This window comes from Sylvia atricapilla, chromosome 14 (genome assembly GCF_009819655.1).
Source record: "Sylvia atricapilla isolate bSylAtr1 chromosome 14, bSylAtr1.pri, whole genome shotgun sequence".
NCBI classification, from domain to species: Eukaryota; Metazoa; Chordata; class Aves; order Passeriformes; family Sylviidae; genus Sylvia; species Sylvia atricapilla.
The window spans coordinates 14,032,623-14,060,156 of NC_089153.1; the positions used below are offsets into that span (position 1 = coordinate 14,032,623).

The 27,534-nt window shown below is 43.7% G+C and overlaps 1 protein-coding gene across 1 annotated transcript; it reads left to right on the forward strand.

Moving 5' to 3' along the window:
* Positions 1-516: 516 nt before the first annotated feature.
* On the forward strand, positions 517-26,600 carry ITK (IL2 inducible T cell kinase). The gene is made up of 17 exons (XM_066329242.1): positions 517-748; positions 12,077-12,181; positions 12,506-12,587; positions 13,790-13,918; positions 14,531-14,571; positions 14,931-15,082; positions 15,514-15,579; positions 15,756-15,810; positions 17,964-18,043; positions 18,726-18,862; positions 19,566-19,640; positions 20,328-20,499; positions 21,173-21,389; positions 22,123-22,187; positions 22,271-22,389; positions 23,777-23,934; positions 24,458-26,600. The coding sequence occupies exons 1-17, from the start codon at positions 578-580 to the stop codon at positions 24,527-24,529; spliced, it is 1,896 nt and encodes a 631-aa protein (XP_066185339.1). The 5' UTR covers positions 517-577; the 3' UTR covers positions 24,530-26,600.
* Positions 26,601-27,534: the final 934 nt, after the last annotated feature.

Here is a 27,534-nt window from a genome sequence, read left to right on the forward strand (position 1 = left end):
GAAAAAAACCTTCAAGGCCATTGAGTCCATTGAGCCACTGAGTCCAACTTTTGACCTAACACCACCTTGTCAACTCAATCATTACATGGGGGACTCCCTCAAAATCCGTTGTATGAAATCTCTGTGCTAAATACTCTAAATGGGAAGGTATCATTCCTTCACAAAAGAAATATGGATGCATGACCTACATCTAGGAAGACAGTAGGGACACTCATCCTGTGGATCCATGTTGGGTGTGTGCATTTATTATTGTATTTACCAGATGAGCCAGTAGGAGACAGATGCTTAATCATGCCACACCCCTTTAATTTATCCTTAATCATTGATTCACATCTACTGCATGTCCCTCAAGTGTTCTTTTTTTCCACAACATTTACCTTAGCGTATATTTCAACATGTGCTGTTCGCTTTATGACTTCAGAGAGGATGTGGTTATGGTCTGGCAGAAAGGAAGCTTTGCTGTAGATGGGAAGATAAAGCTCAAAAGCACCTACGCTGCCTCTTGAACACTTTTTTTTTATTAACGTCTTCTTTCTCGTGTTTCTTTCTTTGACAAGGTGCACAGCACAGACTTCCCATGTCCTGGGAAATGAACATTCTTGGCTCAGCCATGAATAACTGTGTGCTCCTGGAGGAACTTCTGATCAAGAAATCCCAGCAGAAGAGAAGGACTTCACCCTCCAACTTCAAAGTGCGCTTCTTTGTCCTGACCAAATCCATGCTGGCTTACTACGAACATCGCCATGGGGTATGTTGGTCATTGTCTCTCTCAGAGTAACGGAAGGAAGGATGAAATTTGTTTAAGGGAGGGAAGGATGATCTTTGTTAATTTTTTTAAACTTTTCTGGTCCTTGTACAGCACCACGCACTGGAAATTGGTCAAATGGGTTGATTGCAGCTTCTGATCAGCAGGCATTTGGTGTGAATGGAGGAAGAAGACTACCAATTTATAGGAAGGATCTAGTTTTATTGTAGGAATTCGGGACAGGCTGTAAGAGTTATGTGAGCCTGTGCCTGGCACCTCACATGGAGACAGGGGTGACCTGGAGAGGAGTATTGTGAAGATCACAAGTGTACCCTGATTGTATCTGTGAAAAAGTAATCCACAGATCTTCACTCTCATTCTTTTCTTCGAGGCATCAGGCTGATGGTTTGTAGGAGATCCATCGATCATTTTAAAATAAATTCAGCTGCCACATGTAACGTGTAGTTTTCAGAGCTAGCTTCAGACAGGCTGTGATGATGAGACCCAGGCTCAGGCCAGGCTTTGTTTCCCCAAGTTTGCATTTTGCTGATTTGCTAATTATGAAGAAAATTAAAAGTCAGTCTGTGCACCCCATTGTGTTTAGAGCTCTAGTGAAGTAAGAATTATTTCCTTCTCTTTAGCTGGATGTTTGTGGAGCCTCTTCACAATTGTAAATAATCTTGTTTTCCAACAGTCCCTGAATGTGCTGTTAATCCATTATGTTTAGGCATTGTTCCTGAGGCAGAGAAGAACTGTGCTGCCTTGGATCCAGTACTGGCAACTTCAGACCATCTATCTTGCTCAGTTGCAGAAAATCAAGTAGAAACAGAACCCAACAAAAAAAAGAAAAGCACAATGAGGCCTCATATTTTATCACAACCTATTTGGGAATATAAACCAGTTTTAAAGGCTAAAAAGCTTAAAAGTTAACAGTCATTTTCACCTGCATGTCATTTCCCTGAAATATACCCAATGAAATGTTTCTTTTTCTTTATAGTCCATGTTTTTCTCACCTGCATTTTAAACAGGACGCTATTTATTGCTGCGTAGTGTGACTGTGGCTGCAGACTATCTTTGTCTGTTCTCCAAACTATTTTTCAAATGTCATTTTTTAAGGTTTTAAATTCCATTATAGCTGTTCCACTTAATTATTTGGGGCTAAATTTTGAAAAGCATCTAAATGATTTTGCTGTAGGTGTTGTTTAAGGAAATCTTCACTATTAGTTTTCTTCGGTGCTTTCTGAGTCTCGGTGAGCCTGAAATGAATTCAGCATAACTCTGACTAGATACATTCACAGTAGGTGACTTGTCAGCATCTTTAGGGACTGAAATAGTTTGGAAAATCTGACTTGGTGACTTTCAGTGGGGCACAGACTTCACATACTATGTGTTTGTGGAAATTTTCCCTCTGAGTCTTCCAAAAGGTCGCTGAGGTGAGATGAGGGTTTGGTGTATCATCCACTCTGCCTCATATATTATTTATTTTAAAATGCACATATTATATATGTGTAAACATGTAGGTAAACATACATGCAACTTTAGAAGCTTGTGCGCTTTTGAGGCATGGGGGGTGTATTTGTAATCACAGGGTTGATTTTCCATGAAATGCTGATTTTCTTCTTATGCAAACTATCAAAATCAGGGTGTTGCATGAAAAGAATCTGTCCCAAAGTAAAGAAAGAAGAATTTTTCCTGTGAAATGCTCCCAGAACTGATCATTAGCCTCTTCAGTAATCAAAATTAGAGCATGCTCTGCATGGTTAGGCCATTGCTGCTCTGGAGAGGAAATCTTGGGGCAGCCCATGCAAGAACCATCTTGTTTTGTGCTGAGAATGAAGGGAAGCCACAGCATTTGAGTCATGGCCAGTGGAGTGAGGATTCCAATCATCTCTGGCCAACACAGGGGCTTTCCCATTCCCAGGAGTGCACCAGGACCAGGCTCCATGTGCAGATGTTGAAATCAATGATCTGGTGCTCATTCTCTGGTGCAATCCTGGCTCCACAGCGACTCTCAGATAATTTCTGGGGCTGGCAGAGGTCAGAGCAGGCTGTCACCATGGCCAGGGGGTAGTTTGCATGTGGCCCTGCTCTGGATGTTTAGGGACATTGCTGACAGCTGGCTGCAGTGATGAGGAGCATGGACTGACATATGGATGGACCCAGCAAGTGTCTGGGCTTTTAAAAGGATTTTTTTAGGGAGATTTCTGAGGAGGTTTTCATCAAGGGTTTTCAATGAGTTTCTTTAAGGACCCCTCACCAACCTGTCTGGTGAATTCCTGTACTCAGTTTTGTAATGTACAGGTCCCATCTCTCCAGTCCCTGGTCAGTCAGTAACAACAGCCTGTGCATAGTCAGGTAAAACAGCGACTGAACTGCTTAAAAGTTTGAGAAGTCCCACTGATTTCAGTTGGCTGACCTATGCTTTAAGCCCTGGTTTATACATTCTGCCTGTATTTAACACTCACTCCCTTTCTCTGCATTTTTAAATCAAAAGTATAAAACAACATTTAAGAATTTTTTTGTACCAGCCCAAAACAAGGAAATAAGCAGGCCAAAAAGCTGCAGGGATATTTCTGAAAAAGATACCCAAAGCTGTCAAGACAACTGACATCATAAAGTCAGGTTTTCTTTGCAATAACTGTAATGGCATTTTCATTGTAATTTTCGTCTTTCTGCCACAGCTGACAGAGAGCACTGTTCTCCTCAGGGGCCAAGCACACAGTGGCCCTTAATGTTAACGAAAGATATTTACATGTCTCATTAGGAAGAATGAGCCCCCAATAACTGACAACAATAAGAAACTGTGTTTTCTGGAATTCATTATGCAGTGCACAATGCAGGGCTGTCTTAACATAAAGCAAAGCCCTGATAACAGGCACATGTATTCAGCCCCCGTCTCTGCTAAAAGACAGCAGAAGTGTCTTTATTACAACATGCAAACCAATTCCAAAGGCAAAAATTATTTGTTTCAGGGTCTGATTTTGTAGCTACTGTACATGTGAGTAAATAAGCACATGGGGGTAATAATTTTAAGTATTTCAATGAGTTTGATCCTCACTACAATAATGGATAATTTAGGCACTGTGGTACTCTCAGGGTCCTGGTGCACTTGCTGCTCTGCAAAAGCAGCAGAGAAGTGAATCCGTTTGGGGAGGTGTCTGGGACAGAATTTCAAATATCTTTACTCAAACGCAGCAAAAGCACTTGAACTGGTGAATTATCTGTACCACCTTCACCCAACAGCTTATGGTCCTGGGTAAATCCTTCAGGCACATAAATATTTTGAAATTTTATATCTTCATGCACTTGTGGGCTATTATTAGTCCAGCTGATAAAGGCAGCAATTAAAGGCTCACCCAGAAAAGGCGATTTTCATTTACATCAACACAATTCTTAGACTGGTCAGATGCTCAGGAGGTCACATAGAATGAGTCAGCCTTGTCCTGGGCTCTTTCATTCAGATCTTTGATACTCACATATAAAGATGGCAAAGATGGCACTTTAATGGGCCTTGAAATCTGCTTTCAGTCTCTTGTTACATGAGAACAAACTAATAAACTTGACTGAAAAGGCTTTTACCAGCATCCCAAAAATGCTCCAGCTGCTCTGTAGCATTATCTACATGTTGGGTTGCTTGCAGTAGCCCAAATACCCATGGGACAAAAAGCAGAGCTTTGCTCCTCAGTCCAGTCCCTTTTACCTTGATTATTCTACACAGAATCCAACTTGGTTTTCTCCCCCGAGACTCTAATGTAAACAGACTTAAATTTTTCTTCTGAAGATCTCCATTCTCGTCGTCTCGTTGGTTAGAATAGCCATTCATACCATTTCTCATTGCTTTGTGTATTCTGAATACCTTAGCACTCATGAAGCTGCGTCCTCACCTAAAGGGAGATTTAATTATGGTTTTAAAGACTACCTTCCAAATAAATACATCTGACTAGATATGTCATTCTTCATAACCTGCCATGTATTTATTAACTAGTACAAACAGAATTTGCAGTACCACTTGCTTTCTGATGCATATCTCCAACTAATTTATTAATAATACACATATCACCCATTTCAATTTTTATGTAATAAAATCAAGACAACCCTAAATAAGATGGAGACAAAGTAAAAATCTGTCCCTTAATGTCTAGTAAATCTCTGAAAACTTGACAGGAATATTGAATAATATAAATTATATTATTGGAGTTGCTGGAGGATGAAGTTGATATTTTTTGTCACAGTGAGCCTCATTTCTCACTGTGAGAGGTACAGAATTATGGTAATGCTGGTTGGAGAGCACTTCTTAAATTCATTTAGTTGGACTTTTTGCCAGGTTAAGATCAACACTCAAAGCAGGACTGTCATCAACACCAGCACAGGTTGGCTGTAACATTGACTGGCCACTGTTCCTCAAAGCCAGGGACAGAGATTCCACATCTTTCATCAACCCATTCCAGTCCATCTTACCCAATATTTTTCTGGATATTTGCAAAGTTCCTGTCTATTGCTGTTCTCACTTATAACTCCTGCAGCAGCATCCTGGTTCAGGGTGGTGATATTGTCCAGACAGGATTGCCTTGAGCAAAATGCAGGTTCTCTGTGTCTGGTGTCTGAAGCCTTTCTAACTACACAAACATGTGGTAAAGTCTGGTAATAAAAATAGCTCCTTTTTTTTGCTGGAATAACTAATTTTATCTTCCAGAATATGATTATAATAATTTTCTACTTGCCCTTACTGTGTCTGCCCAGTTCTGCGCCTACTAGGTCTTTTCTGTGTGTTTATTAGTCTTTAGTATTTGAAGAAAATTTTTTAAATTCCTTCTGAGCAATGTTTTTGCAGCAAATCTCAGACACTTCCATTTTGTTTAAATTACAAAGCTCAAATTTTCCTTCTATCAGAGAACATTGAGGATGTAGCAAAATCTTCAACCCATATTTTCTTTTATTTTTATAAGAAGGAATATCTCCTAATTTGAATATAGAACAATAAATACGCGGTTTCCTAACAGTTACCTTTTATTAGACTTCTTTATTGTGGCCATTTTTTGGTCCCAGTGCCTTTGACTTTGCTTTATATTGTAATCAATGTTTTAACTTATTTTGTTGCAATGCCTGCCTGTTGCTCTATACACTTTCATCCTTTCTGGCTGATTTTTAATTTTGGCCTTAAAGCTTAAATTCTTCTTTCATGAAAAAGTGATGTCATATAGTTGATTTAATTTGGCTTCTTTTCTTCCACTGAATCCTTCATTCACTGCAATCCACTGCTCCCAGTCTTTGCTGGATTCAAGAATAGCTTTGAAGAAACTAATAGAGTATTCAGGAGTTGTTCCATGTTCTTTTATGTAACATAAAAGGCTTATTTCCATCATATTAGAAAGCTCATTTGAAAGCCAAGAATCTTCCTCTTTTTATCCCTTCTGTTTTTTGATGATGGCATTGATTTTCTTGTCCAGCCACTAGTGCTGATTGTAGAGACGGGCACCCTGATAACCATCTTGGAAAGACTTGAGCCAAAGTGAATTCTGGAATTGGATTTGGTGGAAATACAAGGCTTGATCGGGTCTATAAGATTGTATAAGGGTAATACACAGTTGAACGGAGGCATCTCAAGCACCAGTTGCAGATGGATTTTGTTATTTAACAGATGGTTTTGTTATTTAACACAGTTCTGTGCACTCTGCATCCAGGGTGTGCCCACCCCTAAAGCACTTTCATGTTCTTTAGATGTGAAAACAGCAGTAAAAAATAAAAATCTTTTTAGTTCAAGCTGAAGGACAAAATAGTCATGATAGACAGGTAAGACAAGAAGACACATTTATGGATTTAAATATGAAATACAGCAAAATATATTGGAGGTATTAAAATTTAACACAACAGCCAGGGTTCTGCAGAAAATCCCATTGTTATCAGGTATCACTCCTCTCCAATTTTCCTTTAGAACAGTTAGCATGACAGGAAATGCAAAATCCCTTACGACTTTCTTTTAAAAATCAATTTGGTCAATTTAGTTTTCAGATTCAAATTAAAAATTGGTTACATTGTGGGTTTTTTCCCATAATCCCTGAAACCATCAGTGTTCCTAATGTGAGAAAACTCACGTTTTTGTGAAAAAAATCACAAAATACCCAACGAAGATAGTGTCCAACTGGCAAAGTTGGTGTGAATCCAGCATTCAACAATTCTTAATATCCTAACTATTAATGAGAAAAACAGCACATTCCACAGAAAAGGAATATGATAAGAGGTGGAAAGTAATTGTATCAACACAGTGTTCAAGGAGGTTCAAGCTCAAGTCTTTTGGTCAGTGGAAAAATACTTTAGCAGGAGGGCTATCATTAAAAATAATTCCATCTTGTTCCCGTGATATCTCATAAGCTTCTGGTTACTATTTCTACATCAAGAAATTCCTCATCAAAATCTTTTGGAAGCTCAGCAAGGCCTGAAGAAAATCTTTGAAAGGCAGGAACACATGACTCATTTAAAAGGCTGAAGCTGACCGAGCCAGCTGAGCTCTCTGCCATGGGGAATTCCACCTTACACAACCCTCAAAATCAGCTGCTGCCTCTGTCCAGGCTGAGCACCGACCCCAGCTGGACCAGAGAGAAGGGAACAGGTGTGTCTTGGTTTGAAAGACAGGTGTTTGCTAGGAGCAGGAGCCTCCCTTGGAATGGAACATGTAAACCCTCTCTCTCTGAATTATTATAATTTTATTTATTTTAATAATAATTAAATTAATAATTAATTAATTAATTAATAATTATTTTAATATTTAATAAATATATTTAATTATTATAATTTTGAAGGAGCTCTTGGGCAAAAATATGAAAATAGGAATAACAGTTTTTTTACTAGTATGTGTAAATAAAATAGAATTTTAAAAAACAACCAAAAAACCTACAATTTAATAGGAAAATTATAATAGAATGCAGCAGTACAAAAACACTGACAGAATCAGAATACAACCTGACACCCTGTCGGTCAGGGTGTTGGTAACAGCCCAATTAAATGGTGGCTGCAGTCTTCCTGCAGTGACAGATGTAGTTCTGTTGAAACAATTATCCCGTAGAGGGGTGTAGTTTTCCTCTGAAGATCCAGTGGTGGTGAGATGGGTCCAGTCTTCCTCTGGGAATCCAGTAAAAAAAGGCTGCCTGTAGTGTTCCAAATCCCAGGTTTTATCCAGGTAGGAATGCTTGGCTCCTCCCCCTGGGTGGAGCATCTCCTAATGGAATGAGGTCATTATATCAGCCATGCAGTGAGCCTGGTTGGCCCATTAACAGCAGATATCCCCTGGAGGCAGGATGGGTCATGGGAGAGATAAAGAACACTGCCCCACCTGGTTTGAGCAACTGACCTATTAACAGAAGTGACCCCCTGGAGTTATGAGGGGGTATGAGTATAGAATACAGACTTTTGGCTACATCTTGCATTGCAACCTAAGACAAGATGATGCAGCTTCAAAGCAAAGATCTTTCACCTACTTAATCACCAGTTAAGTGTTGCTCTTTTTAGTCAAGACAGTAAGTGTGGTGAATGAAGTTTGGCTCAGATTCTGACCAAAAAAACCCCCAGATGGGTACAGATTAAATGCTTTCATTGATGGAAACGTTTTTGTGGTTGAGCTTGCTGAGGCCTGGAATTTCCTACCTTGCTTCACCCCAGCTATAAATCAGCGTTCCCCTGCCCTCCTACCAAGGAGACATTGCACAGGAAGGGACACACAGGAGATGGGAAGACATAAGGTGAACACAAACACAACTGGGCAGGGAAAGCCAAGCTGCAGCATGGACAGCCCTCAGCAGGGACTGCTGCTGAGGAGATTGAGGCCACAGGAATCTTTAATGGCTTGGTTTTCCCCTCACCAGAACAAAAGAAAGAAGATACAAGTTGTTATGCAACTTTTGAACCAAGCCAGCTTTATGAAGCACAGCGTGCTGCCTCCCTACCAAGAAATGCTGCCTTTGGTCTCCTCTGCAACCTGAAATGGGGCTCTGCCCTCCTCTGCCTCTCCTCTCCCTTCCCTCTGCTCCCAGCTCTGGTGGCTACACCTTTTGCCAGGGCCCTTTGACAAACACAGTGGGGCTCAGCAAAACCTGTAAGCACCCACTGAGGAACCTTCAGCCCCAACTCTTGGTGCAGAGCCTTTCAGCCCCGGATCTTACAAGATCTCAGACCTTTGTGAAGCCTGAGGATGTAGGGCCGTGGTCAGGAAGTGTGGTCACAAGCAGACCTGTGTCACCTGCAGTGGCCACTGACAGCTCCCTCTCACCATGAGCTCCACATCTCTGCCTCAGCCCCAGACCTGAGCTGGAGGGAAGTGTTCATTTTTTTTGGTAAGCAGTAGTGCTGGTGGCTGGTTTTAGCACATGATAGATGCCAGGCAGCTCATTCCTTAAGCAAGCACAGGGAGATTCCTCCTTGTGTTGCAGGGTAGGGCTGTGTCCATTGTCCCACAGTCAATCATCCCAGCATCTAAAGCAATCAGGGGCCACCAGAGTCATCTGGTTTATGCAGCACACACAAATCAAAGGATTAATCAATGGAAGAGCTGCTGGAGCTGTGTGGCAAGAAGAGGAGTTGTACCAAAGATGAAGATATCAATGTACTGGGCCGGTGATGCACCAGGCTCCTTTCAGAGCTGTTCCCAGAACTGATATGTTGCAAATCATGGACCAAAAGAAAGAAATCTGGATGGCTGATCAGCAGCATGTGTCCTTCTCCTCATGGAACATCAGCCTGCCCTGGTTCTTTCCACACGTGGCACACAGCAAGACCACTGATGCTTTTACTGACCAACCACCTAAAATATCTACCCAATTACACTCTGGGCAGACTGGAAACAACAAATGGAGATCTGTCAGCATGTTTTGTCTCACCCTTTTAGAAACAAGTCTGTGAGGTTTTTCAGAGGCCGTTTTTAAGAGGCTTTTCCTCTCCCCTCCCTTCTAAATGGCCTTGTTGCTTTTGTTGATTTAAAGTGCAGTGGAATATCACAAAAGCAGGGATATGTTTAGTATCCAGCCCAGTTTCTGGGTAATGGCCTGGTTTGTGAGTGGTAATTCCAGTTGTTTGTCCTGCTGGAGGACTGTAATTGCTTTCTATCAGCGGTGTCCCATCTGCTGAGGATCTGCTGGACAATGCTCTGGCTGTGAAACACACACCAATGTGCTGCAGCATGAGATTATGAGGAGCTTCCATCGCTGAGTTGTGTGATTAAAAGGAACACTGTGGGTCACGAGAGCTGCAGGACAACTGCACAAAGCTCCTTGAGAAGGCTGGACCCTGTCTTTCGGCAGAGCCCAGAAATTCATCAACAAAAACCAGTCTTCAGGGAAAGAGCAGAGCCTGTTCCTGGCACAGCATCACTTACTAAAGCCTTGGGGGAGGAATGCATGTGGGTAAAGCCTGGGACTTCAAAGGAATGAGATGAAGGAGGGTTCAGAGCTAGCAAAATTGAAGGTTTTTATAAGATATAAATGGATTTGTGCCTCATCAAAAGGGTAGAAGTCCCAGGGGTAGAACAAATGATAGAGGAGGTTTTGCAGAAGAGACAGAGGAAGCCAAGTCTGAAAGAAAGAAGTGACTAGATAAGAATGAAAGGAAATAGATGGTGAAAATGGGGTGCAGTAAGGCCTTCTAAGGCTTGCCAGTGCTCTTGAGACTTAACTGGTATTTACATCTGGGGTGCTTTAAAGTCTTGGGATTATTGATTTAGAAGAATCCCACACCCCAGAGAGGTACACAGGCAGATGTCTACAGGAGACAGTCCTGGCAGTAAATCTGGAGACACTGGTTAAGCTGCAAGCAAATACAAATACCAACCACAAATGCACCAGCAAAGGCCAGCAAGGGCAATGTGAGACCACACTGTAATGATTTTCCTCTTTTGCCTCAAGTCCAATTATACAAAGGCAAAATACCCAGCCAGTCGTGCAAGAATGAGGCTTGGGGAGCCTCGGGGCCTCTCTGTTTTGAGGCTGTTTGACAGTGCTCCGTGGCAAACCTCCCCCCATCTCCGGAGGCAGGAGCTGCTGCCCTGGTTTAGGCAGAATTTAACTCTGAAAGGCGGCAGGGAGCAGCAGTGGGGTTGGCACAGTGGTGGGGATGGCTGCTGCCAGCAGGGCAGGGCTGCAGGGTGCGGGTGACAGAGGAAAAAAGGGGCAAAAGGGAGCTGGAGGGTGTAAAAGGAGCTGGAGGGTGTAAAGGGAGCTGGAGGGTGTAAGACACAAAATGTTGGGGCCCAAGGGAGGGTCAGAAGGTTGCCAAAGTCTTGCTGGTCTCTGAGTGATAACCTGTGGCAGGTACAACACAGCAGCTGAAGGTCAGGCTGTCTCCTGATGACAGTGTTTGGAAAACAGAAGCTTTGCAGTGTTTTGGTGTTTCTTAAGTCTCACTGATTTCCGTCACACTGTCCCAAAGCGGAGTGGGGGGACAGCTAGTGTTTAATCCCTACTGAAAATAAATCAAAACAGGAAACCAGCTCGCTCTGAAGAGCAAACTCATGTAGTGAATCCTGCACCAGAGGCTGAGCCTCAGCTCCACATCCACCAGCTGCCCTCACCTCCTCTCTTGAAAAAGCTGAGTGCCACTGGCCATGGAGCCGTGAGGTGAGAATTCCACAGGGAACAGGGTACACCAAAGATGCTGGGATACATGAATGTCTTTTATTCCTTCCCCACTGCCTGTTCTGTTATTGGGGTACCTGATATACCCAAACACCTGGTGAGTGAAAGAACAGCAGAGGATGCCAGAGAAACAGCTTTCTTGGCAAGTTTTTGAGGATAATGTTTTTTTTCAAACTTCCCTGTTGTTTTCTTCTTAGCTGAAAAGCCAGACAAAACAAAAATAGAGGAATGTGGTTTTTTGGAAAACCAATAAAGTAAAAATGTACCTTTTGGATGAAATTAACAGTTTCGAAATTCTCAGTACCCAAACTCTTTTTAATAAAATATTTATTGGTTTATATGTTTTCAGTATGAAACAGAGATGTTAGTAAACTGAAAATTTAATGAAAATAGTTCTTTTTTGGTTAAAAAGGGATTTCATTTTGCTGGAATAAAAAAAGCAAAAGCTGAATTTCAAATGGAGGTTTTGACTGGTTCTCTAAAATCCACATGCAGAGTTGAAATACATGTATGTGCATATATGTATATGTATGGAAATACATATAGAGATGCCAAATATAAGAATTATTCTTTACATTCTTAATGTCTTACATAATCAGCTAATTTGCTTCTGCTCCACTGAAACTAAATCTCCCACGGACACAACAATCTGGTCTAATTATTCACTTAATCCACAATCATTAGCATCAACCAAGTGCTTTTCTCTGTCTTTTAGAAAAAGAGGACTTTGAAGGGTTCCGTGGAGCTTTCCAGGATTAAGTGTGTGGAAATTGTGAAAAGTGAAATCATCATTCCCTGTCAGTACAAATACCCTTTCCAGGTGAGTCTGCCGGTTTAGCATACTGAGAGAGACATCACTTCATTTTGTATTTCAACAGCCTTTCCTTCACAGTGCAGTCATTAATAAATCCAACACTGGGTTTTTTTTTTATCAGAATCTCCACTCCAATTGAAATAATCCAAAATCAGTGAGGTTCAGAGCTGCCTCTGAACAGTCCCTGCTACTCCACTTCCCCACATCATCATTTGGCACCTAGCTGGTTGGCCAGAGGGCTGCTGCCTCTTTCCCTTGGTGCCTCCCTTATTTCCAGTGTATCTGGGATGGCTTCTCATGTTTGTCTCCTTTCTCCATGCCCCTCTCCAGGTTGTCCATGACAATTACATCCTCTACGTGTTTGCCCCCAACCGCGAGAGCCGGCAGAGATGGGTCCTCACGCTGAAGGAAGGTAAAAAAAAAAACCCTTTGCCCACCCAGTTGCGAAACGTGTCTGACCAGCTTTGTCACAAATAATGCAGAGAAAACGTGCAGGAGGAGTCAATGTCTCCAATCTCAGCAGTCAAAGTGTTTATAACCCAGGTAGTGGGCTATAAAATCGAGTTGATTGTAAATCTGTTGGGTGTGTTTTCAGCAGAGATGGAAGATTTGGATGTGGGATGGTTTTTTAGTGACTGTCTGTGTCTGTAGAGAGGTGTCAGAGGACGGAACAGCTCTGTTTGGTGGTGCCAAGCTATGGGACAAGAGGCAGAAATGATGCCCAGGAAGATCCACCTGAACATGAGAAAGAACTTCCCTGTGCAGTGACTGGGCATTGATTGCCCAGAGAGGCTGTGAGGTCTCCCTGCCTGGGGATATTCTGCGGATATTCTGTGCCATGTGGGATGCCCCTGCTTGGGCAGGGAGGCTGAACCAGATGACCCACTGTGGTCCCTTCCAGCCTGACCCACTCTGGGATTCTGTGATTTTTGTCTTTCTAGAATAAACTCTTAATAAATTATTGTAATTTGAGTTTTTTTTTTTTTCTTCAGGAAGAGATGAGGATTTTCTTATGGCTAGTTTTTTTTTAAAATAACCTTTTCTACACAGAGGATTTTTCAGCTCTTATTAACAGAATTTTTGGTTAGATAACAGCCTTCTTAGAGAATCATAATTATTAAGGAACATTTTTGTGGGTAGCTTTCATTTCCTGTTCACCTCCTCAGCTGTGCTGTGGTTCACTCACAAGGTGCTGCAGTAACCAACACTGGGAGCAGAGACAGGCAGAGTGCTTGACGTGAGGAAGGTGTCAATTTGTTACATAAAAACTGCACCAGGCCTCTCTCACAGTTTTTTTATGTTTTACAGCACTGCTGCTGTGTTGTTCCCTCTTGAAACCATTGTGCCTGATGGAGATATTGTGAAGTTCATGCACTGACTCTTGCAATCAGTTATTCCCCTACTCCAAAGCTTCTACTTTATCACCTCTTCTCATTCAGCCTTTGGAGACTGTCCCCTCCTTTGGACAATTTGAACAGTCTCTTGAAGCAAGCCTGCAGAAGCTTCTTTAAAGAGCAGATTATTTCCATTTAGCTCTAGATGACTTCAAGAACGAATGTGGATGCAAATAAATTAATTTCCCTCCCTTCTTTTTCTTCCCCAAATGTTTTTCAGAAACCAGATACAACAACAGCTTGGCTTCAAAGTGTCATCCAGACTTTTGGTTAGATGGCAAGTGGAGATGCTGTGCTCAGACAGAGAAGATGGCAACTGGCTGTGTGGTATATGACCCCACCAAAAATGGTAAGGGACTTGTTTAGACCATTCTGACAAGGAAAATATTTATTCCTAGCAAAAGTAGAGGATTGAAATTTTTTTGTACAGAACATCAAAAAATATTATGTTAGATTTCCATAAAGACACATGTTCCTGGCTTCTTGGGACGTTCTGGCTTATCTTTTACTGTAGTGGCATTCTCTTTTTTTGAATTCCCATTTTTCTCTGTGTGGTGCTTGGGGCTGCTTTTGGAATGAGATGGAGAACTAAGAACTTGATCAGCTGTGGTCAGTCAATAAGCCATTCAGCAGTGTGTGTGCTATTTTAACCAAACCATATTTTGTCTTTGGTTTCAATGGCCAAGCATAATCTTTACTTTGTCTCCTGAAAATGAACACACATGGTCAATCATTCTTCACCAAAGAAACATTTACCTTATATCTTTTACCTTGATTCTTTAAGTGATCTGTACCCATTTCCAAGCCCTGCTGAGACTTACTGTGTAGTTGGCAAGTCTTGCTCTCAAAGTCCACAGCTCACTCTTCAGTGGGTTTGTATCACCTCTATCAATTCATTGCGTTGATTTCTTCCTTGGTTTTGTCCTCCTACTTCAAATTATCTTTCTTGATTTCTTTTCAGCCTCAAAGAAGCCTCTTCCTCCCACTCCTGAAGATAACTGGGTGAGTGCAGTGATGCTGCCCTTAGTGTCCTGCCCTGAGTGATTAACTACCAGCAGGGAATATGTCCTTATTAATGTTCACCACAGTGCAGTGACCTAGAATTTCACCTGTGATAACATTCCCTGGGCATTCTCTGTGTAATTCACATATTTCTATGAAATTAATTGTTTGAAAATGCTAAAGATTCTCATGCTGCCACCACACCCCACTAGATGCTCTGGGGTGCTTTGAGGCTTTTGAACCCAGGGGACACCAGTGCTGCCAGGAAAATACCACTTTAGAGAGCATGCCACTGGTTTTTATAATATGAATATTAATATGAATATGAATGTGATGAGCCTTTTGCCTAATTTGTGCAGAAATTGTTGCTAGACCCCAAGGAAGCCGTGGTCATTGCCATATATGACTATGCAGCCCAGAACCCGCAGGAGCTGACGTTACAGTATAATGAGGAATATTATGTGATTGACAGCTCTGAGGAACATTGGTGGCTGATTCAAGATAAGAACGGGTAAGTCCCTCTTCAACAGCCAGTGGACAAGTCCTTTCTATTTCCAGTTTGTTCTTCCATTAACAAACGTGTTTAATCCCTCTTGTTCAGCATTTGCAAAGCATCCTCTTATTTACAGGGAAAAAGGTTATTTAGGGTAACTTTCTTCCATTTGCTGTTGCTTCGGGCAGCTGAAGAAAAGGATCTGAAAGTTAATTTTACAGCAATAGACCATTCAGACTGATATTTGCAGTGATACACAGGGGGGAAATTGTGAAACTCCAAGTTTAGAGGTGCAATCAGTTGTTTTCTTCTCCACTAACCCTACTCAATATACACCCACCAGCACTTTTATCATGCAATGAGCAGGCAAAGCTTTCAAGGCTGACTCCTACAGATGCAGAGAAAATCCTGTCTGCCAGCACACTTACACTTGTCTTGCCTCTCAACAGGCACGAAGGCTACGTGCCTAGCAGCTACCTGGTGGAAAAATCACCCGAGAATCTGCAAGTTTATGAGTAAGTTGTGCCTGTGTTTTTCTTGCACCTCTGAGTGCCCTGGATTTGAAGCTCCAAGGCTTAAATGCTCCCCACCCCACCTGGCATTCCACCCTGGGGATGCTCCATTCAGAAGTTTTTCAGGAGAAGCATTCCTGGCCTAGAAATGCTGATTCAGAGTATTTTGATGTTTTCAGGTGGTACAATAAGAACATCAGCAGAAGCAAAGCAGAAACACTGCTCAGGGATGAGGTAAACCAGTGTCATGTACGGGGTGGATGGGAAATAATAATTAATTTGCAACAGATGAAGCCTGCAAGGGCTGCTTTGTGTAAGAGAGATGAACCCTGGGTTCTTGCTCTGTTTGTGTCCTTAGTGTGTGATGTGAGATAAAGGACTACCAGCACATCCCCCTTATCTCCACATTAGCTGAGCATGGATGGAGCTGTGCCATCCAAACACACCAGTAACTGGGACCAGAGGAAAACACGGCTTCAGACCACTGTGCCAGCTGAAAACTGGGCTTTTAGCTCATCTTTTCTGTCTCTGCAGGAGGCCTGTGGATGCCAGTAGTTCTCTGAAAATCTAACCAATCTTGTGCTGAAGTATTTTGGGTGAAAGCCAAAAGTACTGCTGTGGGTTTTCTTTTTTTAATTGTATGTGTGCCTGTAAGCACACATCTTTAATTTTTCAGTTGAGCCAGAGTTTTCCAGTGAAAATACAAAGAACAAGCTTCTTGTTCAAATTTTCCACACAAACACAACTTTAATTTTTAAATCAGCTTTTACATTAACAGGTGGCCCCGTTAATGAACACAAATAAAGTGCTCCTTCTTGAAGCAGTAGTATTTTATGGAAATAGGAGCATTTTTGTGTGGTTTTAGAAAGTCTTGTACAAAGTATTAGAGGACAAGTCCACACATGGTGTAGTGGTCTTATTTTTCCTTTCAGTCCTGCCAGTACAACTTTTCTGTGGTAACTACCCCCATGTGGCTGCAGAGACTTCTGGTTCAAAGCCTTGTAAACTTCACAGCTCCCTCCAAAAATGTGGCCACGTTTGTGAGTGATCTTTGGCCAGGCTTGGTGTCAACTGAGAACAGAAGGCCAAGAATAGAGCTTAGAGTAACTTGGGCAGGATGCTGGCTCCAAAACTTGCCCACCTCCAGTCCTGAAGCCCTCACTGTGCGTGACTAAATGCTTCTACAGCAGCAGAGAGACCTTTTTCAGAGCTTTGCTGTGCCAGATATTGCGTGGTGCAGATGCAGCAGATGTTGTGCAGACACTGAAGGGCCAACCCTGGGAAGTTCACAGCTCAGAAGGCTGATCCCACCTGGGCAGAGCTGCACAGTCAGCAGCTCATGCCTGGGGATGCAGGAGCAGCTCAGCCTCTGTGTTCACCTGGAGCTGATCAAACCCCTGGGGAAGGAGGCTCAGGCAGGGTGCACTTGGTGGATTAGCTCTGCATGAAGCATTGTGGGTGGGTAGAAGACATAAAATGGAGGAAATCTTCCATGTAAAGCAAAGGAGGAGGGAATTTAAAAAATCAGGCATTTGGGATGCCAGATGAAAATCTTCTTTATTTGCAAACAGAAGAAAAATGTGGGTTTTTTGACCAATATATAGGTCTGTACAGCACATTCCAGCCAAACTGTGATGTTAAATCTCCTTTGCCATCTGATCCATCCAGGCCAGTGGGATAATGCCCTATGAGGCATTTTAGCATTCAGATGAGTGGAAAGCAATTACACTGAAAAGTTAAAAAGGAAAATTGTTCTGTGAGTGCCACACTGCAGGAGCACTGCTTTCTTACCAGTTATGTTTAGATACTGGATAACTGGTGTACCTATAAAAGGGCAGGATCATGTCCAAGCTTTTCCAATTTGTGATACATTGGTAAATTATCAGTCCTACACTCCCACATGGATTCTCTAGTGCTGAATAAACTGTGATTTGTTCTGTGGCTGCTCACTCCACGGGGAGCACTCAGAGGGGTTTGCCTTTCCACTTGGCCACACATTTCATTGAACATGTGCTCTGTCAGATAGGGCTGAGGGCAGTCAATGGATTCAGAATTTCCAGAGGAGAGATTTGGAGGGACAGAGAGGCACACCCACATGTGCTCAGCACGAGTGTCTACATCTCATTTCCTCTGAGAGCTCTGAGAGGAAGCTGAGCTAAAAGCACCTAACACCCAAGAGAGACCTGCAGAGACCTGGGCAGCCACCAGAGCTGTGCATGGAACACACCAAGCTCTGTCAGTGGGGTGATGGCTCTTTTTTTTTCCTATATGTTTAGCACATCTTCATGACAGGGCTGAAATAAGCACAGCTTTGTCCCCAGCCTACTTAATTTTTTTTTTTTCCATTATGTCTCTAACCAGTTTTCTTTCCTTTGCTCCTGTTCCAGGGCAGAGAAGGGGCCTTCATGGTGAGAGATTCGAGGCAGCCTGGCATGTACACAGTCTCTGTTTTCACCAAAGCATTAAGGTACAGCCGAGCTCAGCAGCTTTTCACATCAATTACATCAATGAAATGGCTTCTATCAGTGTGTAATCTCTGTATAGTTGTTTTGGCATTATAACAAGAGAGCAGAAGGCTCATGAAAATGATAGAGGGAAAACACTTCCAAAAAAGGCAGAAGAGTCAGCTGCCAGTCCCAAAGTGTATTAAAGGCTCCACTTCTCCCTGAATCTAAATATGTGCCTATAAATAGTCCCTTGGACATCACTGGGACTGTCATTCTGATGCCACTGTCCCCTGAACTGAAGTGTCAGTAGGATCCACATGGGCTGTGTGCTGGACTCATCAGAGGTGGGTAGTGCAAGACAAGTGAAAGTGTTTCAGTGACGGGGCAGAAAGTTTTTTTTTCTTTTTTATTTTTCTTTTTTTTTTTTTTTTTTTCCACAAAGAAGAGGCAGAGAAACTTAGTACACAACCTTCTCTTATCAGGAAACCTCAGCCTTTCTCTCGAGATGAGACCATCTGTGAGTGAGAGGGAGAGCACACAAGTACACAGAGTTCATTGGCAGCTGCAGCTCACTCCTTGCTCCTCCTCCATTCTTTCTGGGGGAGGGTTCTCCCCTTTGCTCACTTGTTTCTGTTTAAACCCCAAATTCCTGACTTTTTGCTGCAAGCTATTTTCTCTCAAAGAAAACCTCCTCTTTTTCAGCACGGACAACAATCCTGTTATCAAGCATTATCACATCAATGAGACAACTGACTTTCCCAAGAGATACTACCTGGCAGAAAAGCACGTGTTTGATTCCATCCCTGACCTCATCAACTACCACCAGCACAATGCAGCAGGTGAGTGAAGCTGATGCTGAACACAGAAGTTGCTGGTTTGCCAGGTGACTGTTTTGAATGAAGGAGGGCTCCCAGGCCCTCTGTCCTTACAACGAAATGTTAAATGGCATCACTTTTTCTCTCACTTATTCTGAAATGAGCATTTCAGGCCAGCTTCCAGCATTACATCCTCACTCTGGTTGTCCTTCTCAGGCTGACCATGGCCAACACAGATGTCATAATGACATGTTATAGAGAGAGAGCCCTGGGGGTGTATCACTACTGCCAGGCCAAGATATCTGTTGGAATTACACTGCAGGGCTTTCTCGAGGTGATCTATCCCTGGGCCTTGATTTGACACAAAGACAAGGACATGGCCAGTATCCATAACCAGGCATGGTGACTTCCATCCCCATAGTCCAGGAGTACCAAGGGAAATACTGGGCTTCGAAAACACCCCATAAATACATTTGGAAATTCATCAGAGTTTACAGAGACTCAGAGCTCTGGATGTGAGAATGGGAAATAAGCTGAAAGTGCTCAGAACTGGTTTCCTTCTCACAGGCAGGAAACCAGAGCCTGCACAGAGGTTCAGCTGCCCTCAAGTGGAGCTGAGAACTCAGTGCAATAAATCTGCTTCCAGAATCCCAGCTGCCCTCTGGGGTGGTGGCAGGCAGGCTCCCCATGGCTGTGGCAGTAACAGGAACGTGTCCCCTGTCCCCAGGTCTCGTGACGCGGCTGCGATACGCGGTGTCCTCCTGGAGGAAACAGGCCCCCATCACCGCAGGGCTCAGCTATGGTAAGGCTCTCTCACGGCTGCAGGGGAATCAGTCACACTCCTGGCTGGCTAGCTGGGTGATCCCCATGGATATTGAGGAATATTCATGTGGTTACAGCCACAATAAATGGGTTTCTTCAGGCCTTCCCAGTGCACTGTTCACCAGATTGTTTTCATCGTGGCCATTGATAAATGACTGAACTGGTCGTGCTTGAGGGAAGTGATGAGAACCCTGAGGTCTCAGTGAACTCAACATTAAATACCAAAATGAATGCTGAACAAAGGGGATGGAAATGGGAGCACAGAATAATATGATGAAAGCTGAGTCCCTCCTGAAAGATGCCTTCATTTGAATATTGTTGTCAATGGAATTTTGCCGGTATCGTCTTCATTGTAATTCTTGGAGACTTCAAAGAAACTTGAGCCCCACGTTGTGCTGGGTACTGCACATAACCCTAAAAACAATCCTCCCTGAAGAACTGGATAGGCAAGACAAAAAGCGGGGGAGAAAGGGGATGTTGTTGTTCCTACCCTTGAACATGACCTGCAGCATGGACTAGTCAAATGAGCTATCAAAGGTCAGACATGCAATTTGAGGGAGAGCCAGAAAGTCTCACTTGGAGTCCTGCCCCAGCGTTTAACCCACAAAAGCTTTTTGTTTGGCCTTCTACTGCTCAGTCCTTACTCTTTCTCTCTTGCAACCAACAGGAAAATTGGTCATTAATGCCTCTGAGCTCACCCGAGTGCAGGAGATTGGCAGTGGTCAGTTTGGGGTGGTCTACCTCGGCTACTTGCTGGACAGGACCAAAGTAGCCATAAAGACCATCCGTGAAGGAGCAATGTCTGAGGAGGATTTCATCGAGGAAGCCAAAGTCTTGATGTAAGTGGTAGATTCACCATGACAATCACACCCTGTGGGATTCATAATGCTGAACAGAAGTCAGGAACATGAATAGGAAATTCAGACTTGGATTATCTGCTGTATATCTTAATAGTAAATAGACTGGTGAGCTCTGGTGGCTACAAAGGAAGGCAATTCAGAGTGTAGGTGAATTAAAGTGCTTCCAAGTCTATCACGATCCAGAATGGTCTTCCAGATCTCTGCTGTTGAGGAAAGCAAGGATAATTGATGGTCCATTTTGGAGAGCAAAGTGGTTTTTCTCAGAAAAAAAATCTCTTAAAACTTAAGACCAATATCATTGAAAAGCCTCACCTGTAAAACGTTCTGCTTTGCACAACTGAATATATTTGTCTTTGGTCTTATTGACTTTTTTTGCATTTTTTTGCATTTCCCTCCCCACAAGACAGACAGAAATGGATTGTATTTTTGTTTGACGGGATGGTTTTCCACACAGAAAAATCTTTTGGTGACCACTACCATTAAAACGGGATGATATTTAGCCCTTGGTCAACACACCTGCAAAGCTGGCCTTTGCAGTGAGCTGGGCACAGCACTGTGGCATAAACTGCTGTATATAACACACATAACTGTGAGGATGGCAGGCACTGAGCCTATTTCAGCCTCTTTCCCACCTTCCCTCCCTGCCCCACAGGAAGCTGTCTCACCCCAAGCTGGTCCAGCTCTACGGGGTGTGCTTTGAGGACTCTCCCATCTGCCTGGTGTTCGAGTTCATGGAGAACGGCTGCCTGTCCGACTACCTGCGGAGCCAGCGGGGCAGCTTCTCCAGGGAAACCCTGCTGGGCATGTGCCTGGATGTCTGTGAAGGAATGGCTTACCTGGAACAAAACTCTGTCATCCACAGAGACCTGGTATGTTGGTCCCATGTGGATTTTTTTTTTCTTTGCTCCAGAGGGGCTTTTTTCTCTACTTTCTTTCCTAATTTCAGCTTCCACACTCCTCCTGCCTGTCTGTTTATAGGGGATGCTGTATCTGCCCTTACTGCAAAAGCAGGACAAACACTTTAGGGGGAAAAAAACCAAACCAGGCACTGGAGCACTGATCAATCTATTCCCCTTAACTGGTTTTGGGAGAGAAGAAACAAGCCTATAAAATTTGTCTTTTTTTCCTGAGTGGACTCTTTTGCTCCCCAAGAGCCACAGTACTGACCACTCTTCATGTCTAAAATCAGTGAAGATGACAAAAAGACCTGTTCTAGCATAAGTCATGTATAAACGTGCATTGATGATAAAATAATTTTAATTAAGGGGGTTTCAGTCAAGCTCCAGCAGTCACTGCTGCAGTTTCATTAGGTGTGAAATGCTGTGAGTAGCTGTGGCTATTTTAGAGTCTTGCTCCACCCTTTCTGGGCAGCAAGGGCCTGAAAGCCAGAGTGATGGTTGAACAGCTTTTCTGGCAGCAGAATCATGCTGCAAAATGTACAAAGACCATGAGAAGCTCAGGGGTTTGTCATTTTTGTATGGCACAATGTCACTTTGATGCTCCTTTTTAAGCATTATCTGCTCTCCCAGGATAAAAGCCCCTGAGTGGCTGTGACAGTGTTTTGGCTCTGATCTGATGCCTTTGCACCTTGTTTTCTTGCAGGCTGCCAGGAACTGCCTGGTGGGGGAATCCCACGTGGTCAAAGTGTCTGACTTTGGGATGTCAAGGTAAAGGCACCGAGGTTTTGCACCATCCCTTGGGTCTGTCATAGGATGGGGGTAACTCAGCATTCCTTCTTTTCCCCTTCCAGGATTGTCCTGGATGATCAGTACACCAGCTCCACAGGGACCAAGTTTCCAGTCAAGTGGTCTGCCCCAGAGGTTTTCTCCTACAGCAACTATAGCACCAAATCTGACGTTTGGTCGTTTGGTAAGAAACTCTGGTCAGAATGGAGAAAATGCAACAGCCCCAGCTGAGAAAAACAGGGGGCTCAGGGCTCAAGTGATCTCTCCTCAACACTGCATCCTCTGGACTCCAAGGGTTTTACCTGAATAATGGCTTAGGAAAGCAAGCCTAAACCACTTAAGTGAAAGAAAGGAAAGAAAAGCAAACTAGATTCTAGTGCCTAGATTCTTCAGAACACTCCAAATATTGCCAGTTTAATATATTATACATGTGCAACTCTAAATAATACCAAATAATGAACTCTGTTTCATGCTGACATAGCAGGAGTGTCCAAGAAAAAAGCAGGAGAGGAGAGGAGAGGAGAGGAGAGGAGAGGAGAGGAGAGGAGAGGAGAGGAGAGGAGAGGAGAGGAGAGGAGAGGAGAGGAGAGGAGAGGAGAGGAGAGGAGAGGAGAGGAGAGGAGAGGAGAGGAGAGGAGAGGAGAGGAGAGGAGAGGAGAGGAGAGGAGAGGAGAGGAGAGGAGAGGAGAGGAGAGGAGAGGAGAGGAGAGGAGAGGAGAGGAGAGGAGAGGAGAGGAGAGGAGAGGAGAGGAGAGGAGAGGAGAGGAGAGGAGAGGAGAGGAGAGGAGAGGAGAGGAGAGGAGAGGAGAGGAGAGGAGAGGAGAGGGATTTCATCTCTCTGCACGTCAGTCCTGGGGCACTGATGCCTCACTCAAACCCCTGCCCTTCCAAATTTGCTCTGCTGACTCCATTCGCTTTATGCTGATCTGAAAATGTTGTTTCACTGTTCACACTTCTCACCTCATTTCCTGCTCCACAATGCATTGTTTTATGGTTTATGTCCATTCTTTGGGCTCCCTTCTGGACCCTGACAGATAAGGGCACCGCTGTGTGTTTTTCCCCAAAGCCATAACAAAGGCTGTCCCCTGGGCTGTGGATCTGGCACACTCATGGGCCTGGCCCCTCTCCAGCCCACACAGTGAATGGGGCAGTGTGCTGTGCACAGCTCACAGTCAATGGGGTGCCACTCAGCCCTGGGGCCAGCAGTAAATAATGCAGGATTATAACCTTTGCCAGTCTGTGCCAGTGAATTCTGTGCCTTCCCTCGCCCTTTGCTGGCTGAAGCTGTGCACTCCTGGGGTGGGCTACGAGCAGCACAGCAAGAGCTGGGTGCTCAGGCTCTTCACAGATTCACCAGGGAGATGTTTCAGAGATCCTAGCTGGCATCCTCAAACTTTCCAGCTGTGTACAGGACTGGTTTTTCAGCTGTCTACTGAGAATCCAAGTGAAAAGGCTTTTTCAAGTAACTGGCATCAATTGAGTTGCAGAAAAGAGCAGGTGGAAGGTGGCCCTGGGCCTGCTGAGGATTTTATTTGCCTCTTTGTGATTTTTTTCCTGTTTGGTTGCTTTAGGAGTGCTGATGTGGGAGGTCTTCAGTGAAGGTAAAATCCCCTACGAGAATCGCACCAATGCAGAAGTGGTGGAAGAAATCAACGCAGGATTTCGGCTCTACAAACCCAAGCTGGCCTCCAAGGCCATTTATGAGGTGATGAGCCACTGCTGGAGGATGGTGAGTATTGTACTGGAGAGCCCCTATTTCCCAAAGAAAATAACTCCCTTCCCCTTGGCTTTAAGCAAGAAACAGAGTTATACACTCCACAAGATAAAATCCTGGAGGTGAAGCACTGAAGTTTTCATTTGCACTAGCAAGCAAACTCTGGGGTCTCTACCTTTTATTTGACTTCACTGAGAAGCCCATGTAGTGCACCTAACTCAAGTTAATTCCACAGTTTCCTGCTGAGAAAGCTGTGGATGTGTGGGGCTGAGTCCTAACGGTGGTAAAAATGACAGCCAAGCCATTACAAGGTACTTGGTGTCCACCAAGCCAAATTCACTGAAAAGAAATAGAAAATATAATTGAAAAGAAACACCGCACAGAAGGAAGTTGGTTCTTCCACACTGGCATTTTCTCTATAGGAATAGACTGTATTTTTGTTAATACTCAGTTTCTTCCCAAGTTTTTCCTTGCTAACCTTGCCATTTTTCTCCAGCTGACACTAATGTTCTTCCTCTCTCTTCTCTCTCATGCTCAGGCGAAAGATGAGCGGCCATCCTTTTCTCTTCTGCTGTTTCAGCTGAGTGAAATCGCTGAGTTTGATGTGTAATCGTGGCACTGTGTGCTCAGCACAGCCGAGAGAGAGTCTTGAGAAGAGAGAAGGCTGGATTTTCCCCAACAAAGCATTAACAGGAATCCTCTCACCATAAACACTTGCCATATGCCTGGGGAGAAGGAGAGGGCAGAGGCTGGTACTTCCAGACAGACAAGATATCCCCAGGTCTTCCAGAGCCTAGACAGACACAGGCTTTGGTTTGGCCAAGAGTGTGGTTTGCATCTTAAAACCAGAAGTGACTATTGAACATGGAGTCCTGAACCACATGGTCCAGCAAGGGTGTCTCTCCTGAAGAGACAGCCTCAAAATTAAGAGATCTGACACGGCTGTTCTATTTCTGTGAACTCCCAAATGAAGGACTTCCCTGGAGGGAGATTAAAAAAAAAAAAAAAAAAAAAAAAAGCTTTCTTTAACTAAGGAGGACTGTTTAGACATTTCTCTGGCTCTCTAATTCAGAGTGGGCTGGACCTGAAGGCTCTGAACAGGAATAAGCCTGGGAGACACAGAAGCAGGCTGGATTCAGTGACTGCATTTCTGATGCTGGTATTTCAAGGTGGTTTTGTTTTCCCTTTGCATGATTTTCCCTGCAACTGTGGCATAACAGGAACAGGATTTGGATGCCTGGTAAGCTGAAGGAGTTTCTGTGTGTGCATGTGAGTTTGTGAGGGAGGAAGAGAAAAAGCGATGTATGTGCTGAAGAGTCTTGAAATTTTCTCAAATTGCATTGTACAGTGGGGAAATGGGACTCTGAGGCAAATGAAGACATTCTTGGAGGGGGGAAGTCAGAGCTGAATGTTTACATTGGTTTTTTCTTTAGTCTTTCTACATCAGAAGATTAATATGTGACCTCCACCCAATTTCTTTGAACAAAGTATGAAGGACTGAGCAGTGCACAGTGTTATCTGTTCCCAGTCCAGGACAGACTCCCAGGATCTGATTCCTGTGAAAGGTACAGGAGTCTACCCCTGAACTGGTGTACTGGGAAGGAAGGAGCCAGAGGGCTCAGGAGGGAGCCAAGAGGAGGAAACGTGCAGAGCGTGTGCTCAGATCACCAGGGAGCGTGAGAAGAATTTTCTCGTATTTTAAAAACCAACAGAATCACCACAAGTAAAGACTTCTCCATCTCTCCTGTGAACAAAGGCACTGACCAAAGAAAAAGTCCAGTGTAAATGGCATGCCTGGGTTCTTCCTCCTCAAGGAGTTCCACATTACCTGGTGACAGCAGAAGGTACCAGCAAAATCCATCTCCTGGTATTTCAATTAAGATTTCACTGCAAGGCAGAGACACTGTTTTGACATCATAGACTCCAAACCCAAATGTGTGGGTGTTGGTGTCCTGCAGAATTTGTAAATAAGATCAGGACCTTTTGCTAAGCATTAACAATCACTAGGGAAGTCAAGAGGGCTCACAGATGATATGTGCAGATATGCAATGTGTATTTTTGATGCTTCTCTGTTTGGGCAGGTGAGAACAAGAGGAAACCTTACATGACAGCAGCTTACAAAAACTCTGAAGCACAAACTTTCAGCAGCAACCTCCTGTCATTACACAAGTCAGGTTCAAATATGTTTGCCAACAAAAATGGAACAAGGAAATAATGTAATCCCATGATCTCACATATCCTGTGTCAAATTATTTCTTCATAGAAGGACGCTTAATTTTTGGTATTTTTCAGGCTCCTCGTTCTAGGGTGGCTTTTAGGTGCCAGAATATCTTTTCAGGCATATGGATATAGGCAAGGCATCAGTTCCTGCCTTATACATCTCCCCACACTGTGACGGGGTGTCTACAGGCTCACAGAGTTCAGCTTCTGGCTCACTGTCCCCACCATCCTTGAAGGAACCAGGGGTCTGCTGAGCATGGACATTGCTGTTAAGAAGTAGCAATATTGCTCTGCTAGGTGACATTTCTGAGGTTATATTTATATTTGGATAAGTGTAATATTTATTAGCTAGAGTGGGTTGCACAAAATATTATTGTGATGGTTTATGCTCAGTTTTATTTTGCAGTCTTTCTATGCACACAATATGGACTTTTACAAACAATAAAATTGCTGAGTCCCAACTGTGACTTTCCCTCTATGTGAGCAAAACTGCAAAAAACATGCACCTAAAATCATACAGTTGTGTTCTGGGGTTACACAATGTGCTGGGTTTATGGGGGTAGGAAGCATTCAGAATATCTGTAAATATGGTCATTAATTAAATAGACACCAGATTTTTAGGTCTATATATCCATTATGGTGGCTTTAAATTCTCTGAATCTTCATAAAATTGAGGGTGGTACTGTCTGAGAGGATGTTTCCCCATAATTTACAGGGCACTTCAGGAATCTCAAAAGGGCAGTGCCAGAGTGGGATAACTGCATGGTATCAGTGCACTCTAACACAGTCTCCCCTCACCACAGCAGTGTCTGAGGCAAATTTAGGTGCGTGCCCTTCATGTGGCTTGACCAGATCCATTCCAAAGCAGAGGTGAGAATATCAGTCTCCCACTGCAAAGTGAGTCACCTTTCTCTGAACACCCCTTCCCTGCCTCCTTAGAAAGCATTTCCAACGTGCTGGATGTTTTAGCTGCTGCCCCTTTTCCTGGCTGTGTCTCACCAGGGTGGGAGGTTCTGCTAGTCCCTCCTTTTACCCGCTGGTTATCCCTGATGGGTGCACGGCTCTGCACACTTGGCTGGAGCCAGGGCCCAGAGCTGTGTCCCAGCATGTCCCCAAGCTGCTGCTGAGACGGCCAGGCACAGGCACAGCCAGGCTGGAGCCCCTGCTAGCAGAAGGCACTCAAGCAGTAACTTCATCTAGAGAGAGCAGCTGATGCTTCTCAGTGGAGACCAGGGACTGGAGCGTGGCAGCATTAGCCATGAAAAGCTCTTTTCTGGGCATAGGTCAGTCCCCTGGGGATGTGGGTGATGATTCAGTGCACAATTACCTTAAAATCAGGCCAGAAAAAAAAAATCTAGAATTACCTGAAATGTTTTTTAATGAACATGTTGTTAT